The sequence below is a fragment of the Tachypleus tridentatus genome, chromosome 12 (assembly GCF_004210375.1).
Source record: "Tachypleus tridentatus isolate NWPU-2018 chromosome 12, ASM421037v1, whole genome shotgun sequence".
Lineage (NCBI taxonomy): Eukaryota > Metazoa > Arthropoda > Merostomata > Xiphosura > Limulidae > Tachypleus > Tachypleus tridentatus.
Genome location: NC_134836.1, coordinates 63,209,412 through 63,223,798, shown reverse-complemented (window position 1 = coordinate 63,223,798; position 14,387 = coordinate 63,209,412). Strand labels below are relative to the sequence as shown.

At 32.1% G+C, this 14,387-nt stretch overlaps 1 protein-coding gene across 1 annotated transcript in view; it reads right to left on the bottom strand.

The window, feature by feature from the left end:
• Positions 1-14,387, bottom strand: part of LOC143235171 (lachesin-like) — an 84,849-nt gene that overhangs the window by 32,123 nt on the left and 38,339 nt on the right. The window contains exon 2 of the mRNA XM_076473064.1: positions 4,305-4,637. Within this exon, the coding sequence (XP_076329179.1) occupies positions 4,305-4,637 (333 nt within the window). The remainder of the gene's footprint in view (positions 1-4,304; positions 4,638-14,387) is intronic.

The following is a 14,387-nucleotide window of genomic DNA, read 5'->3' as shown; positions in this document are numbered from 1 at the left end:
GGGATGACGTGATATATTATAACATTTGTGGACATTACTTATGGGATGACGTGATATAACATTTGTGGACATTACTTATGGGATGACGTGATATATTATAACACTTGTGGACATTACTTATGGGATGACGTGATATATTATAACATTTGTGGACATTACTTATGGGATGACGTGATATATTATAACATTTGTGGACATTACTTATGGGATGACCTGATATAACATTTGTGGACATTACTTACGGGATGACCTGATATAACGCTAACAGGATGCCATTTTAATTGTTGAAACAATGGTACGAATAATAGATAATCGTGTAAGATACTGGGAATATGAAGACAAATAAAAATATTATTTAATGTATAACAAACTTAAATTAAGTTTACCATTAAGAAACTACCATGTTAAACACATCGCGTACGTCACAAACATATTTCAATGACTTAATTTATTTTCCAAAAAGACAGTTTGAAAACACACGTATTATCTGTTATGTCCTCTTATTTTTTATGTTGTAGGAAACTATTCATAGCTGCTTCCAGTGATAAACTCTGTTAGAACATAACCCATGAACATTGACCATTCTTTGATTTCTCCTATGAACATGATCGATAACATTCGAGTGCAATATTCTGATCTAATCACTGACGTTTCTTTTGTACAAACAGTTTCGAGTATTGTTTGTGAAACTTTATATAAATATGTATCCTTGAAGATTTACGTAAATTAGGATAGGTTTTATTGGAGTTCAACGGCGATGTGTTAGAAATATTAATATATTTAACACGACGTTTCCACAGAAATACGATATCCGTTTCTGCACCTAGATTTATTTAAATTAGTAGAAACGCTGTTTTTTCAGTGATTTGTAATAATGGGTAAGTTTTAGGTTTCTAATATAATCAGACCATCATGTTGAATGTTTATTACGAAAAACTTAACTGTAGTTAGAGGGCGCTCGTATCGGATAACTCTGTACTTATCTTTACAAGATGTAAGGTTTTATAAGATAAAACAAACGTTACTATTTTTCTGATTAATGATTTTAATAAATGCTCAACCAGAATTATTATTTAAATAACAAACAGAAGTTTCATGAAAGAATAATTATTTTTAATATTTTATTCGTTATTGTAAAAGGAAACACTTCCATATAAACGCTTACTACATTAAATACCAGCTCAACAAATGAGAAAGATACGGTTGTCTCCAGACAGTGACAAATGAAGTCAGGTAGAAACGTGAACTCTTATATGACACTTCTAAATGGGACCCAATGGTGTATGTAAGATTTGGTGACAACCTGTTCAGCAGTTCATTTGTCATAACATTATGTAACAAAGTTTTTACTTTTTCTTGTTCCTGGGCAGAAAGTGTTATTTTGCAATTACTTATGCCTAAAGTAAATGGAAAAGACCTATTTTCCTTTTGTGATCAGGGAGCGTACAACTAAAACATGATGGGAGACTATATTTGGGGACTGATACGTGAAAGTGATTTACATCACAGTCGCAAATCTCGAAAAACTATTCACTTGTAAACATTTTTGTATAAATTTAGTATAAATACACGTAAATCTTGATTCATATGTTGTTTTATTCAGACCTTATGTAAATGCAAATGTGCAAATTTGCCTGTTTTTACATATAAAAGAGGTTAATTTCTAAATTTTATTATCCAGGTCACGAAAGCAAAGTTTGAAGGGAATAATGGTTATTTTCTGTACTTTTACAACATAAGCAATTAAGAAATAACACATACTATCCAGGAACAAAATTTGTGTTACACAGTGTTATCAGATACCTTTGACAAATTGGGCTTTAAATCAACATTAGGCGACGTTATGACAACAAATATTTACAAACTAAACAAGAAACTCTTAATTAGACATAGTTTTATAGAACTTTTTTTACTTGTAATTTGTGGTTATTATCAGATTAGTTTAAAAACAAACATAATTCATTTTATATGTATGTCTCAGTCTTTCAACTTATAAGGTAACTTTATTTTTTATCTACTACATAAAGAAAGAGTTCAAGGCCTTTTTGTTGTTTGTTATTAAGCAAAAAAGGTTCTATGCTCTGCCCATTATTGGTATCGAAACCCGATATAAAGCAGTATAAATCCGCAGACATACCAATGGAAGGTCAAAATTATCATAGGGTTATAACTTGCTACCTCACAAGATACTCTCTCATACTACGCCATCTTACTTAAAACTTTTATTCCGACAATAATTATAAATTATGCTTTCTATTCAGTTATTTGTACACTTTTGAATACTGTATTAAAGAACATAATTTGTTTTGGAATTTTCTACTGTAAATGTTTAGAAATAAAGAAATAATTAATATTCATTCATCTTCAACTTCGAAGAACAATTTTTCAGAGGGGTAAAATGTATAAAGAGGTAATCTTAACTCTTCTATAAGTTTATCGAACACAATAAAAACGTTGCGAATTTATCTCAAAAGGTTAGGGCTAACTCATCAAGTTAGTTATTGAATGCAATAGTACATCGTGCAGTTAGCTCCAAAGTTTTGTTTATTATCTTTCAACCTTTACCCATATCCATATTCAACAAATAATAAGATATATAATGTTCAGAAAGATGCCCTATGTGTTTTAAATAACATTCTGAAGTTTATATGGAAAAACTCTGTTATATTTTATTTAATTATCGTATAACGTAATTACAGTTTTAAGACACACAAGTTCAAAAGTTCTGAAGAAGTTGCATTTGACATGATAAATAGTCATTTGTATCTGAATAACTGAATGACGATTTGATACCGGAAGGGATTCTCACAGATGATTTCAATATTCGTTTTATGAGCTTAGATTGTTCTTCAAACACTGAAACAAAAACAGTCTATACAGTCATAAATAAATAATTCCAGTTTCAAGTTACCCAGCCTTTTAACCATAAAAATTAAAAAATTAGTGCTATAGAAAACCTATATTTAAACAGGACAATCTACCAGTGTTATAGCTAACATATCTTTAACAAGAAAGTTTACTATTGTTATAGAAAACCTATATTTAAACAGGACAATCTACCAGTGCTATAGCTAACATATCTTTAACAAGAAAGTTTACTATTGTTATAGAAAACCTATATTTAAACAGGACAATCTACCAGTGTTATAGCTAACATATCTTTAACAAGAAAGTTTACTATTGTTATAGAAAACCTATATTTAAACAGGACAATCTACCAGTGCTATAGCTAACATATCTTTAACAAGAAAGTTTACTATTGTTATAGAAAACCTATATTTAAACAGGACAATCTACCAGTGTTATAGCTAACATATCTTTAACAAGAAAGTTTACTATTGTTATAGAAAACCTATATTTAAACAGGACAATCTACCAGTGCTATAGCTAACATATCTTTAACAAGAAAGTTTACTATTGTTATAGAAAACCTATATTTAAACAGGACAATCTACCAGTGCTATAGCTAACATATCTTTAACAAGAAAGTTTACTATTGTTATAGAAAACCTATATTTAAACAGGACAATCTACCAGTGCTATAGCTAACATATCTTTAACAAGAAAGTTTACTATTGTTATAGAAAACCTATATTTAAACAGGACAATCTTCCAGTGCTATAGCTAACAAGAAAGTTTACCTTTAAACAGGACAATCTACCAGTGTTATACAGTTACCAGTATAGCTAACATATCTTTAACAAGAAAGTTACTATTGTTATAGAAAACTCTTCCAGTGCTATAGCTAACATACCTTTAACAAGACAGTTTATTACTGTTATGGATAATCTATACTTAAACAGGACAGTTTTCTAACGCTATAGTTAACTCATGATTAAAAAGAAAAGTTTATTGGTGCTATAGTTTACAAAATTTTAAACAGAACAGTTTACTAGTATTATAGGCAACTAATATTTAAACAGCAAAGTTTATTAGTGTTATAAATAGCATACATTAAAGAAGGACAGTTTATTTCTATGCCAATGATTATTAACAGCGTACCCTAGATTATAAAAACTGTAATTATTGCTGAGATTAAATTTATTAAAATATTGGTGGTTATATATTTCGTGTCATACGTGAATATTATGTGAATTTATAAAATGCCTATTATATTGCAACCTGGAATAGTTATAATGCATTCACTAGGTTATCACTTTACAGGTTATGTTATTTACCCGAAAAGTCTTGTTCACAGGTTTGAAATATATCATTTAATATACTCACTCACACCTTAAAAAGATGTAATTTTTTCCTAAAAAATATTATTAGTACATTTTAAATATATTCTTGAGTAAACTCACCAATCACTTTGAGAAAGACAAAAAAATATTCAGTCGGTTGGTTCTTGTAATCCACTCTACATTTATATCTTCCAACATCAGTTTCCCTGATGTCCCAAATTTGCAGGACAGAAGGAATGACGGTAATGTTGTAGTTCGACCTATTGGCTAAAGTCGTACTTGGAAGATGTTTTGACCAGTTTTCGAGACCGTTTCGGGCATCTAATATATAAATTGGTTTCGTAGCATTGTCTTTATACCATAATATAATTGATATCTTGTCATTATGTTGCAAAGAGAAATCACATGGTAACTGCGCGAGTCCTCCTGTAACACTCTCTCGCACGAGGTGACCTGCAAAAGAAATATAAATAATTACTGAATTATAAATTTTCTTTAAATTATTCTGCTTGAATGAAGCTATAGAGCAAAGATTAAACTTATATACCACACAACGTTTCATTTTATACATTCACAAAATATATATGTTTATATGCAGAAAATGGAAGCCATTGTGTGGCTTTGTGTTTGTTTGTTTTTGAAATTTCGCACAAAGCTACTCGAGGGCTATCTGTGCTAGCCGTCCCTAATTTAGCAGTGTAAGACTAGAGGGAAGGCATCTAGTCATCACCACCCACCGCCAACTCTTGGGCTACTCTTTTACCAACGAAAAGTGGGATTGACCGTCACATTATACGCCCCCACGGCTGGGAGGGCGAGCATGTTTAGCGCGACGCGGGCGCGAACCCGCGGATTACGAGTCGCACGCCTTACGCGCTTGGCCATGCCAGTCTCAGCTTTGTGTTTAACAACAAAGAAAAGAAAATAGCATATTTTTCAAACAATAAAAGTTTTCGTTTTCCAGATCTTCGAATTCGCTGTTGTTTCATTTATTTGAATTATAAATTAGTGATTCTTTCTGAAAAAAACTTATAGTAACTCGATTGTAGTTACCTTCTATGTTTAAAGGTTGAATCAATCTGATCACATACAATAAAACTGTCAATGTAACAAGAAGTTGAGAAATAAATATTTCTTGTTAGCCTAAAAAAAATAAAAAATGTCATTTTCGTCAAGAAACTGTATGAAAGTGTTATAAACTGTATGAAAGTGTTATAAACTGTATGAAAGTGTTATGAAACTCTATGAAAGTGTTATAAACTGTATGAAAGTGTTATGAAACTCTATGAAAGTGTTATAAACTGTATGAAAGTGTTATGAAACTGTATGAAAGTGTTATGAAACTCTATGAAAGTGTTATAAACTGTATGAAAGTGTTATGAAACTCTATGAAAGTGTTATGAAACTTTATGAAAGTGTTATAAACTGTATGAAAGTGTTATGAAACTGTATGAAAGTGTTATGAAACTCTATGAAAGTGTTATAAACTGTATGAAAGTGTTATAAACTGTATGAAAGTGTTATGAAACTGTATGAAAGTGTTATGAAACTCTATGAAAGTGTTATAAACTGTATGAAAGTGTTATAAACTGTATGAAAGTGTTACACTTCAGTGAATATATTATCTTATGTTTAATTTATAAATAAAAATTTTTTTCTTAATTTTTATTTGAAAAGTTGATATTTGTTTTCTACTTCAACGTCCTTTAGCAGACTGGGCATTTTGTTGTTTATTTTTAGATAGTGTAGTGTACTTCCTTAATTTTTAGATAGTGTATTGTACTTCCTTAATTTTTAGATAGTGTATTGTACTTCCTTAATTGTTAGATAGTGTATTGTACTTCCTTAATTTTTAGATAGTGTATTGCACTTCCTTAATTTTTAGATAGTGTATTGCACTTCCTTAATTTTTAGATAGTGTATTGTACTTCCTTAATTGTTAGATAGTGTATTGTACTTCCTTAATTTTTAGATAGTGTATTGCACTTCCTTAATTTTTAGATAGTGTATTGCACTTCCTTATGGTAAATCATTTATTTGGTTGCTCAGTTTGGAATGATTAAAATTTGCATGAATGTATATAATATACTTCAGTTAAGGTTGGAACCATATAAGGTCTATTATACATTATATCTATACATAGTAATGTTAAAAGTAGCAATAAGAGTATTTCTGTATTAGAAAAATGAAAACAATTAGATAATTATTGATAAATACAAATCTCAAGAAGTAATTACAGGTTTTATTGATAAATACAAATGTCAAGAAGTAATTATAGGTTTTATATGTTATTAAACACAAGAATGGAGCATGGGCTATCTGTGGTCTGTCCATAGCAAGTATTGAAACCCAATTTCTAGCATCATAAGTCCATAGACTTGCTGTTCAGTTGCTGGTGAATGACATAAGACTAATGTATAATAAATCAATGGTCTCCTTCAGTGGTAACTCTGTAAACATATAACGTTAAAAACCAGATTTTTGTATCTTTGGTTGAAAGCATAAATAGTCTGTTGAGTAACTTTATACATAACAAACAAGCAAAAAAATAACCACGTCAAATAACTGTAAAGAGATTAGCACTGAAAAATATTAAAGATAACTGAGAAAGTTGTAATTTACGAATGTGGTTTTGTTTTAAAATACTGTCCAGATGGAAGACACTCAGCTAACATCTTCCTACTATCCAACAAGACCTGTCATATTTATGTAAACCTACTAAGGTTAACCCTAATTACAAAATACTGTCCAGATAAAAGACACTCAGCCAACATCTTCCTACTATCCAACAAGACCTGTCATATTTATGTAAACCTACTAAGGTTAACCCTAATTACAAAATACTGTACAGATGGAAGACACTCAGCTAACATCTTCCTACTATCCAACAAGACCTGTCATATTTATGTTAACCTACTAAGGTTAACCCTAATTACAAAATACTGTCCAGATGAAAGACACTCAGCCAACATCTTCCTACTATCCAACAAGACCTGTCATATTTATGTAAACCTACTAAGGTTAACCCTAATTACAAAATGCTGTCCAGATGGAAGACACTCAGCTAACATCTTCCTACTATCCAACAAGACCTGTCATATTTATGTTAACCTACTAAGGTTAACCCTAATTACAAAATACTGTCCAGATGAAAGACACTCAGCCAACATCTTCCTACTATCCAACAAGACCTGTCATATTTATGTAAACCTACTTAGGTTAACCCTAATTACAAAATACCGTCCAGATGGAAAGCACCCAGTCAAAAGTTCCCTATTATCAACGCTAAGGAATTGATTATAACACTTTTTATAGCGCTTCTAAAGCATACTTGCGAGGAATTTTTTTATGGTATCGTACAGAATTGAGCCATGATTACTAGTCAAAACCCAGATCTCTACCACAGTACCAACTCGTGCCCAAAAAGAAGTGTCTAAAAAAATTTGCTAAAAATGCAGCATCTTCAACCCCTTAAAAAAATCACTTTGCCAATCCTAAAATTGTATGCGTATAAACCCATTGTTATCTACACATTATTAAATGTTAGTTTTTACTGAAGACACATTTTCCACCTGGTTGACGAATTTGCGATACGACACAGTTTGTATCACCATTCCAATTTAAACGTCCTGGTATAACCAGATATATAGGGCGCTCGACTTGTAATCTGTGGGTCGCGAGTTCGAATCTTCCTCACACCAAACATGCTCACCCTTTCAGCTGTGGAGCCGTTATAATGTGACGGTAAATCCCACCATTCGTTGGTAAAAGAGTAGCCCAAAAGTTGGCGGTGAATGGTAATGACTAGCTGCTTTCTCTCTAGTCTTACACTGCTAAATTAGGGACGGTTAACGCAGATAGCCATAGTGTAGCATTGCGCAAAATTCAAACAAACAAATCCAATTCAAATAGTCAGTATGATATGAGGCTATAACAAATAGTTGATATTTATATTAGGCAATGACAAATACTTAGTATTTATATAGGGCTAAAACAAAAAGTTGGTATTTATATAAGGCTAAGGCAAAACGTTAATGTCTATATACGGCTATGACTTTGGAACTATATTCTATAAAACACACTGCCAGGTACCATGACACAGACACGCGTTCAACCATATTACGTAGACGTCTTCAGAGCAGCATCTGAACACTTAGCTTATTCTTTACTTCCAGAATGAGAAATAAAATATAAAAGTCGAACGCTGTGTTCACTTTGTGTGTCGTATTATTATCTGACGATCGATAAATCAATACTTACTTGAGCATGAGATAAAGTTAACATTTATAGATAAAACCAGTGTTGCATACTTTCAACATGCATATAAATATATACATATTAAATTCTTCCTACTGCATTGTCAGTTTGAGGTTGGAAATCCTCCCATCTAGCGGATATATACAACTACTAGCAGTGTGAAGTGTGGACGAGCATCTGGCGGATGTATACATCTACTAGTAGTGTGAAGTGTGGACGAACATCTGGCGGATATATACAACTACTAGCAGTCTGAAGTGTGGACGAGCATCTGGCGGATATATACAACTACTAGCAGTCTGAAGTGTGGACGAGCATCTGGCGGATGTATCCATCTCCTTGTAGTGTGTAATATGGACGAATATGTATTGAAGGTGTTTATTTGTTGCACTATTTTTTCTTTACAGCTACTAAACTCACATATTCGTATATAAGTCACTTTTTCAAGTAAACGAAACCTACTCAGTTGAATCTAAACCACGATGTACACGAGATTTTCAAACTCAGCGCTTTGAACAAACCAAAGAACAAGAAAAGTTATAAACAAGGATAAGACTGGCATATTTCCTGTTAATATGTGGTCCTAGTTTGAAAAACTTGGAATGAAGAATACAACTAAATAGATAACTTATCCGTGATGACGAGAAAACCCACTTGTAGAGAAAATATATATATGTAAAAGCGGCTGGTATGGATAGAGAAAGCACTGTGTAGAGGAGCGAACAACGTTTCGACCTTCTTTATTGTCTGCTGCTCCACACAAAAGAATGTTCAACTCATATCAGCCGGTTTTACATATGTAAATAAAGAACTGGAATTGAGAGTAAAAGTTTATCAGTGGTTCCATATGTTCATGTAATGCCATTTGGTTCTTGATTCTGCTCTGTACTTCCTGTAATGTTATCTCGTTCATAATTTTGCTCTGTAGTTCTTGTAATGTTATCTGGTTCTTGATACTGCTCTGTAGTTCTTGTAATGTTATCTGGTTCTTAATTCTGCTCTGTAGTTCTTGTAATATTAGTTAGTTCCTAATTCTGCTCTGTAGTTCTTGTAATGTCTTCTGGTTCTTGATACTGCTCTGTGGTTCTTGTAATATTAGTTAGTTCCTGATTATGCTCTGTAGTTCTTGTAATGTTATCTGGTTCTTGATACTGCTCTGTGGTTCTTGTAATGTTATCTGGTTCTTGATACTGCTCTGTAGTTCTTGTAATGTTATCTGGTTCTTAATTCTGCTCTGTAGTTCTTGTAATGTCTTCTGGTTCTTGATTCTGCTCTGTAGTTCTTGTAATATTAGTTAGTTCCTGATTATGCTCTGTAGTTCTTGTAATGTTATCTGGTTCTTAATTCTGCTCTGTAGTTCTTGTAATGTCTTTTGGTTCTTGATTCTGCTCTGTAGTTCTTGTAATATTAGTTAGTTCCTAATTCTGCTCTGTAGTTCTTGTAATGTTATCTGGTTCTTGATACTGCTCTGTGGTTCTTGTAATATTAGTTAATTCCTAATTCTGCTCTGTAGTTCTTGTAATGTTATCTGGTTCTTAATACTGCTCTGTGGTTCTTGTAATATTAGTTAGTTCCTTATTATGCTCTGTAGTTCTTGTAATGTCTTTTTTGGTTTGCATGTTATTATATTCGGTTGAACGGCTTAGATTACACTTTATAAGTTTATTTAGATTCAGTCAGTTTTAAACCTGTTTGGAAAAAGGAAAACATAAATCGATTTTTTGGAATTTGTTTTAAGGATTTCATAAAAACTGCATCTGTTTTGTCATTTGGTTCAATTTTATAACTTGGTTTTATTTTCTCTTTCTTTCACACGTGAGAAATTTGGTTCTCAGTAACTTTTCTAATGTCATTCATCCATATCTTCAGTTTCTTTAACACGATAACAAATCCTTCATTTGAAATTTCTATCTTGGTGGCAGTAGTTTCATATATTTTATTATCTTGAAGACACTATTTTTTGTCGTAAATTCTGCTCCAGATCAATTTTTTGCAGTGTGTATTTTTCATGTTTTGATCTCAGAACCTAATGGAAGCGACACACACAAATTAACACTCAATGTGTAGGCATTCTTCAGGTGAAGATAAAATCATATTTGATTTACAGTTCAAGTCTAAAAGTATCGTAAATCTAGTAATTACCGTAAGAAATCACTTTATAACTTAAAAGACATCAAACCTTAAGAGATTTAATAGTCAGTCAAAATATAAATTGTATAAAAACGTAAACAGTGGTATTCATTATTTGAGAAACTGCTTATATCAAACAGGAAAATCCGATATCTGTGTGCGAGCTTCACAGACAAAGACAATTGTCGTAATGTTTGTTTATGTATATAGTTAATGACGTACTAAAGATGTAATGTCATGGACATCTCTTTGAAAAGCAACTTTCCAAATAAAGAAAAGTGCGCTGTCACAAACAATAAATTTAGTTTAACATTCTTTATCTAGCGACAGTGATAAAGGTAAACGTACTCTATGTACCATTTTTCACAAAGCTGTTTTTGGTGTAATGTTTAAAAAAATCATTTTATAAATAATAGTATTATAATCAGTATAAACAATGGCATAATATTAAAATAAATAGTATAAATAATAACATAATGGTATAAATAATAACATTTGTTTGTTTTGAATTTCGCGCAAAGCTACTCGAGGGCTATCTGCGCTTGTCGTCCCTAATTTAGCAGTGTAAGACTAGGGAGAAGGCAGCTAGTCATCACCACCCACCGTCACACTCTTGAGCTACTCTCTTACCAACGAATAGTGGGATTGACCGTCACATTGTAACGCCCCCACTGCTGAAAGGGCGAGCATGTTTGGTGCGACCGGGATTCGAACCCTCGACCCTCGGATTACGAGTCGAACGCCTTAAGACGCTTGGTCCATGCTGGGCCTAAATAATAACATAATAGGATAATAGTATAATGGCAAAATGAAATGGTTTGCTCAAGAATCGCTTAAAAGTTATATTATTTTAAGGCTTCGCTATTTGGGGCACTAAAAAGTTATATTATTTTAAGGCTTCGCTATTTGGGGCACTAAAAAGTTATATTATTTTAAGGCTTCGCTATTTGGGACACTAAAAAGTTATATTATTTTAAGGCTTCGCTATTTGGGGCACTAAAAGTTATATTATTTTAAGGCTTCGCTATTTGGGGCACTAAAAAGTTATATTATTTTAAGGCTTCGCTATTTGGGGCACTAAAAAGTTATATTATTTTAAGGCTTCGCTATTTGGGACACTAAAAAGTTATATTATTTTAAGGCTTCGCTATTTGGGGCACTAAAAGTTATATTATTTTAAGGCTCCGCTATTTGGGGCACTAAAAAGTTATATTATTTTAAGGCTTCGCTATTTGGGACACTAAAAAGTTATATTATTTTAAGGCTTCGCTATTTGGGACACTAAAAAGTTATATTATTTTAAGGCTTCGCTATTTGGGGCACTGAAAAGTTATATTATTTTAAGGCTTCGCTATTTGGGGCACTAAAAAGTTATATTATTTTAAGGCTTCGCTATTTGGGGCACTAAAGAGTTATATTATTTTAAGGCTTCGCTATTTGGGACACTAAAAAGTTATATTATTTTAAGGCTTCGCTATTTGGGACACTAAAAAGTTATATTATTTTAAGGCTTCGCTATTTGGGACACTAAAAAGTTATATTATTTTAAGGCTTCGTTATTTGGGACACTAAAAAGTTATATTATTTTAAGGCTTCGCTATTTGGGGCACTAAAAAGTTATATTATTTTAAGGCTTCGCTATTTGGGGCACTAAAAAGTTATATTATTTTAAGGCTTCGCTATTTGGGGCACTAAAAAGTTATATTATTTTAAGGCTTCGCTATTTGGGGCACTATAAAGTTATATTATTTTAAGGCTTCGCTATTTGGGGCACTAAAAGTTATATTATTTTAAGGCTTCGCTATTTGGGGCACTAAATGAAATAATATGCTTTTGAAATATCCATAGTTTACAAAATTTAAGACGTATCTGTTCTTGTTGGACTTAGTTATAAGTGTCCAATGTACAGAACACTTCGTAGATAAAGTGGTATATAAACCATCGTATTTATGGTCCTTTCAGTGATATGGTCCAACTCACGTTATTTTATTTATGGTCCTTTTAGTGATATGGTCCAACTCACGTTATTTTATTTATGGTCCTTTCAGTGATATGGTCCAACTCACGTTATTTTATTTATGGTCCTTTCAGTGATATGGTCCAACTCACGATATTTTATTTATGGTCCTTTCAGTGATATGGTCCAACTCACGTTATTTTATTTATGGTCCTTTCAGTGATATGGTCCAACTCACGATATTTTATTTATGGTCCTTTTAGTGATGTGGTCCAACTCACGTTATTTTATTTAAGGTCCTTTCAGTGATATGGTCCAACTCACGTTATTTTTAGTAAAATATGCATATTAACATGCAGTACAAATGTTTACACAAGCATTTATGTCTGTAATGTTGGACACTTCTTGTTTGGAAGGAACCTATATATTATAGTTTTATACATATTATCAGCTGTAAACATGTAATTGTCTATGTATCCAGACTATTTATGTGAAGATATTCTGTAGTTTTTATATATTACCTGCTGTAAACGTATAATTGTCTATGTATCCAGATTATTTAAGTGAAGATATTCTGTAGTTTTTATATATTACCTGCTGTAAACGTATAATTGTCTATGTATCCAGACTATTTAAGTGAAGATATTCTGTAGTTTGTATATATTATCTGCTGTAAACGTATAATTGTTTATGTATCCAGACTATTTACGTGAAGGTAATCTGTAGTTTTTTGTATATTATCTGCTGTGAACGTCTAACATCGTGTTCCACTGTCGTTAATGTCAGGTATAGAGATAATTTTATTAATGATAGTTTATTATACATTACAGCAATTACTATATCCTGGAGATGTAGCCTCTACCATGCTCTGAAGATGTAACCTTTACTTTATAATGAAGACCTTATTCCATACTGGAAAGTCATATCCTACTCTATTCTGTAGAAGTGCTCTACTCTATGTTTTTTTTTGGGGGAAGGGGTAACTACCCTATCCTAGGTGAAGATAGGGTAATACGATTTTATGCTTATGGGGTATCTTCTACTCTGTTCTGGAAAGGCATGATGATCGAAATGAAACGTGGAAAGAATTATACAAAATAAAATTATGATGTTTCTGTAACGTCTTGAGATAGTGGTAAGACTTTGGATTCACAACACTAAAATTCAGGGTTCGAATCATAGCGATAGATATAGCAGAAAGCCCAACATAGCTTTTTTCTAACACAAACAAAGGCAGAGCTGTTTTCCTTGACAATTAAACAATAGTCCGGCAGCCTGATGGTTGAGGAGCTCGACTCGTAATACGAGGGTCACGAGTTCGAATCCACGTTACACCAAACATAATCACCCTTTTGGCCGTGTAGGTGTTATAATGTCACTGTTAATCCCACTATTATTAGCTGGTAAATAAATAGCTCAAGATTTGGCGGTAGGTGGTATTGACTAGTTGCCTTTCTTCTAGTCTTTCGCTGCTAAATTAGGGATGGCTAGCAGAAATAACCCTCGTGTAAGTTTAAGCAAAATTCAAAAACAAACAAAATTTTAAACACGACCCATCAGTTTCTAAACAAATGTTTGTTTTAAAAGCTATAAAATAAATAACAATGTAATTTTGGAACAGATAACCTGTTTTCTAAAAAATAACTCATTAAAAAATGCAGAAAAATACATTTTCAGTCATTTGTGGCAGGTTTGGGTTGATTACCTCAGGGAATATTTTTCCTTTCCACTACAGTTACCACTGAAATTACTTAACGTGATCTTTCAGAATGTAAAATGCATTTATGTTTCTGGTGAAATTCGATTCTTTCCTGATTCTAGTAAGCCGTTACTAATTCTAATATTGATCACTGTTATGT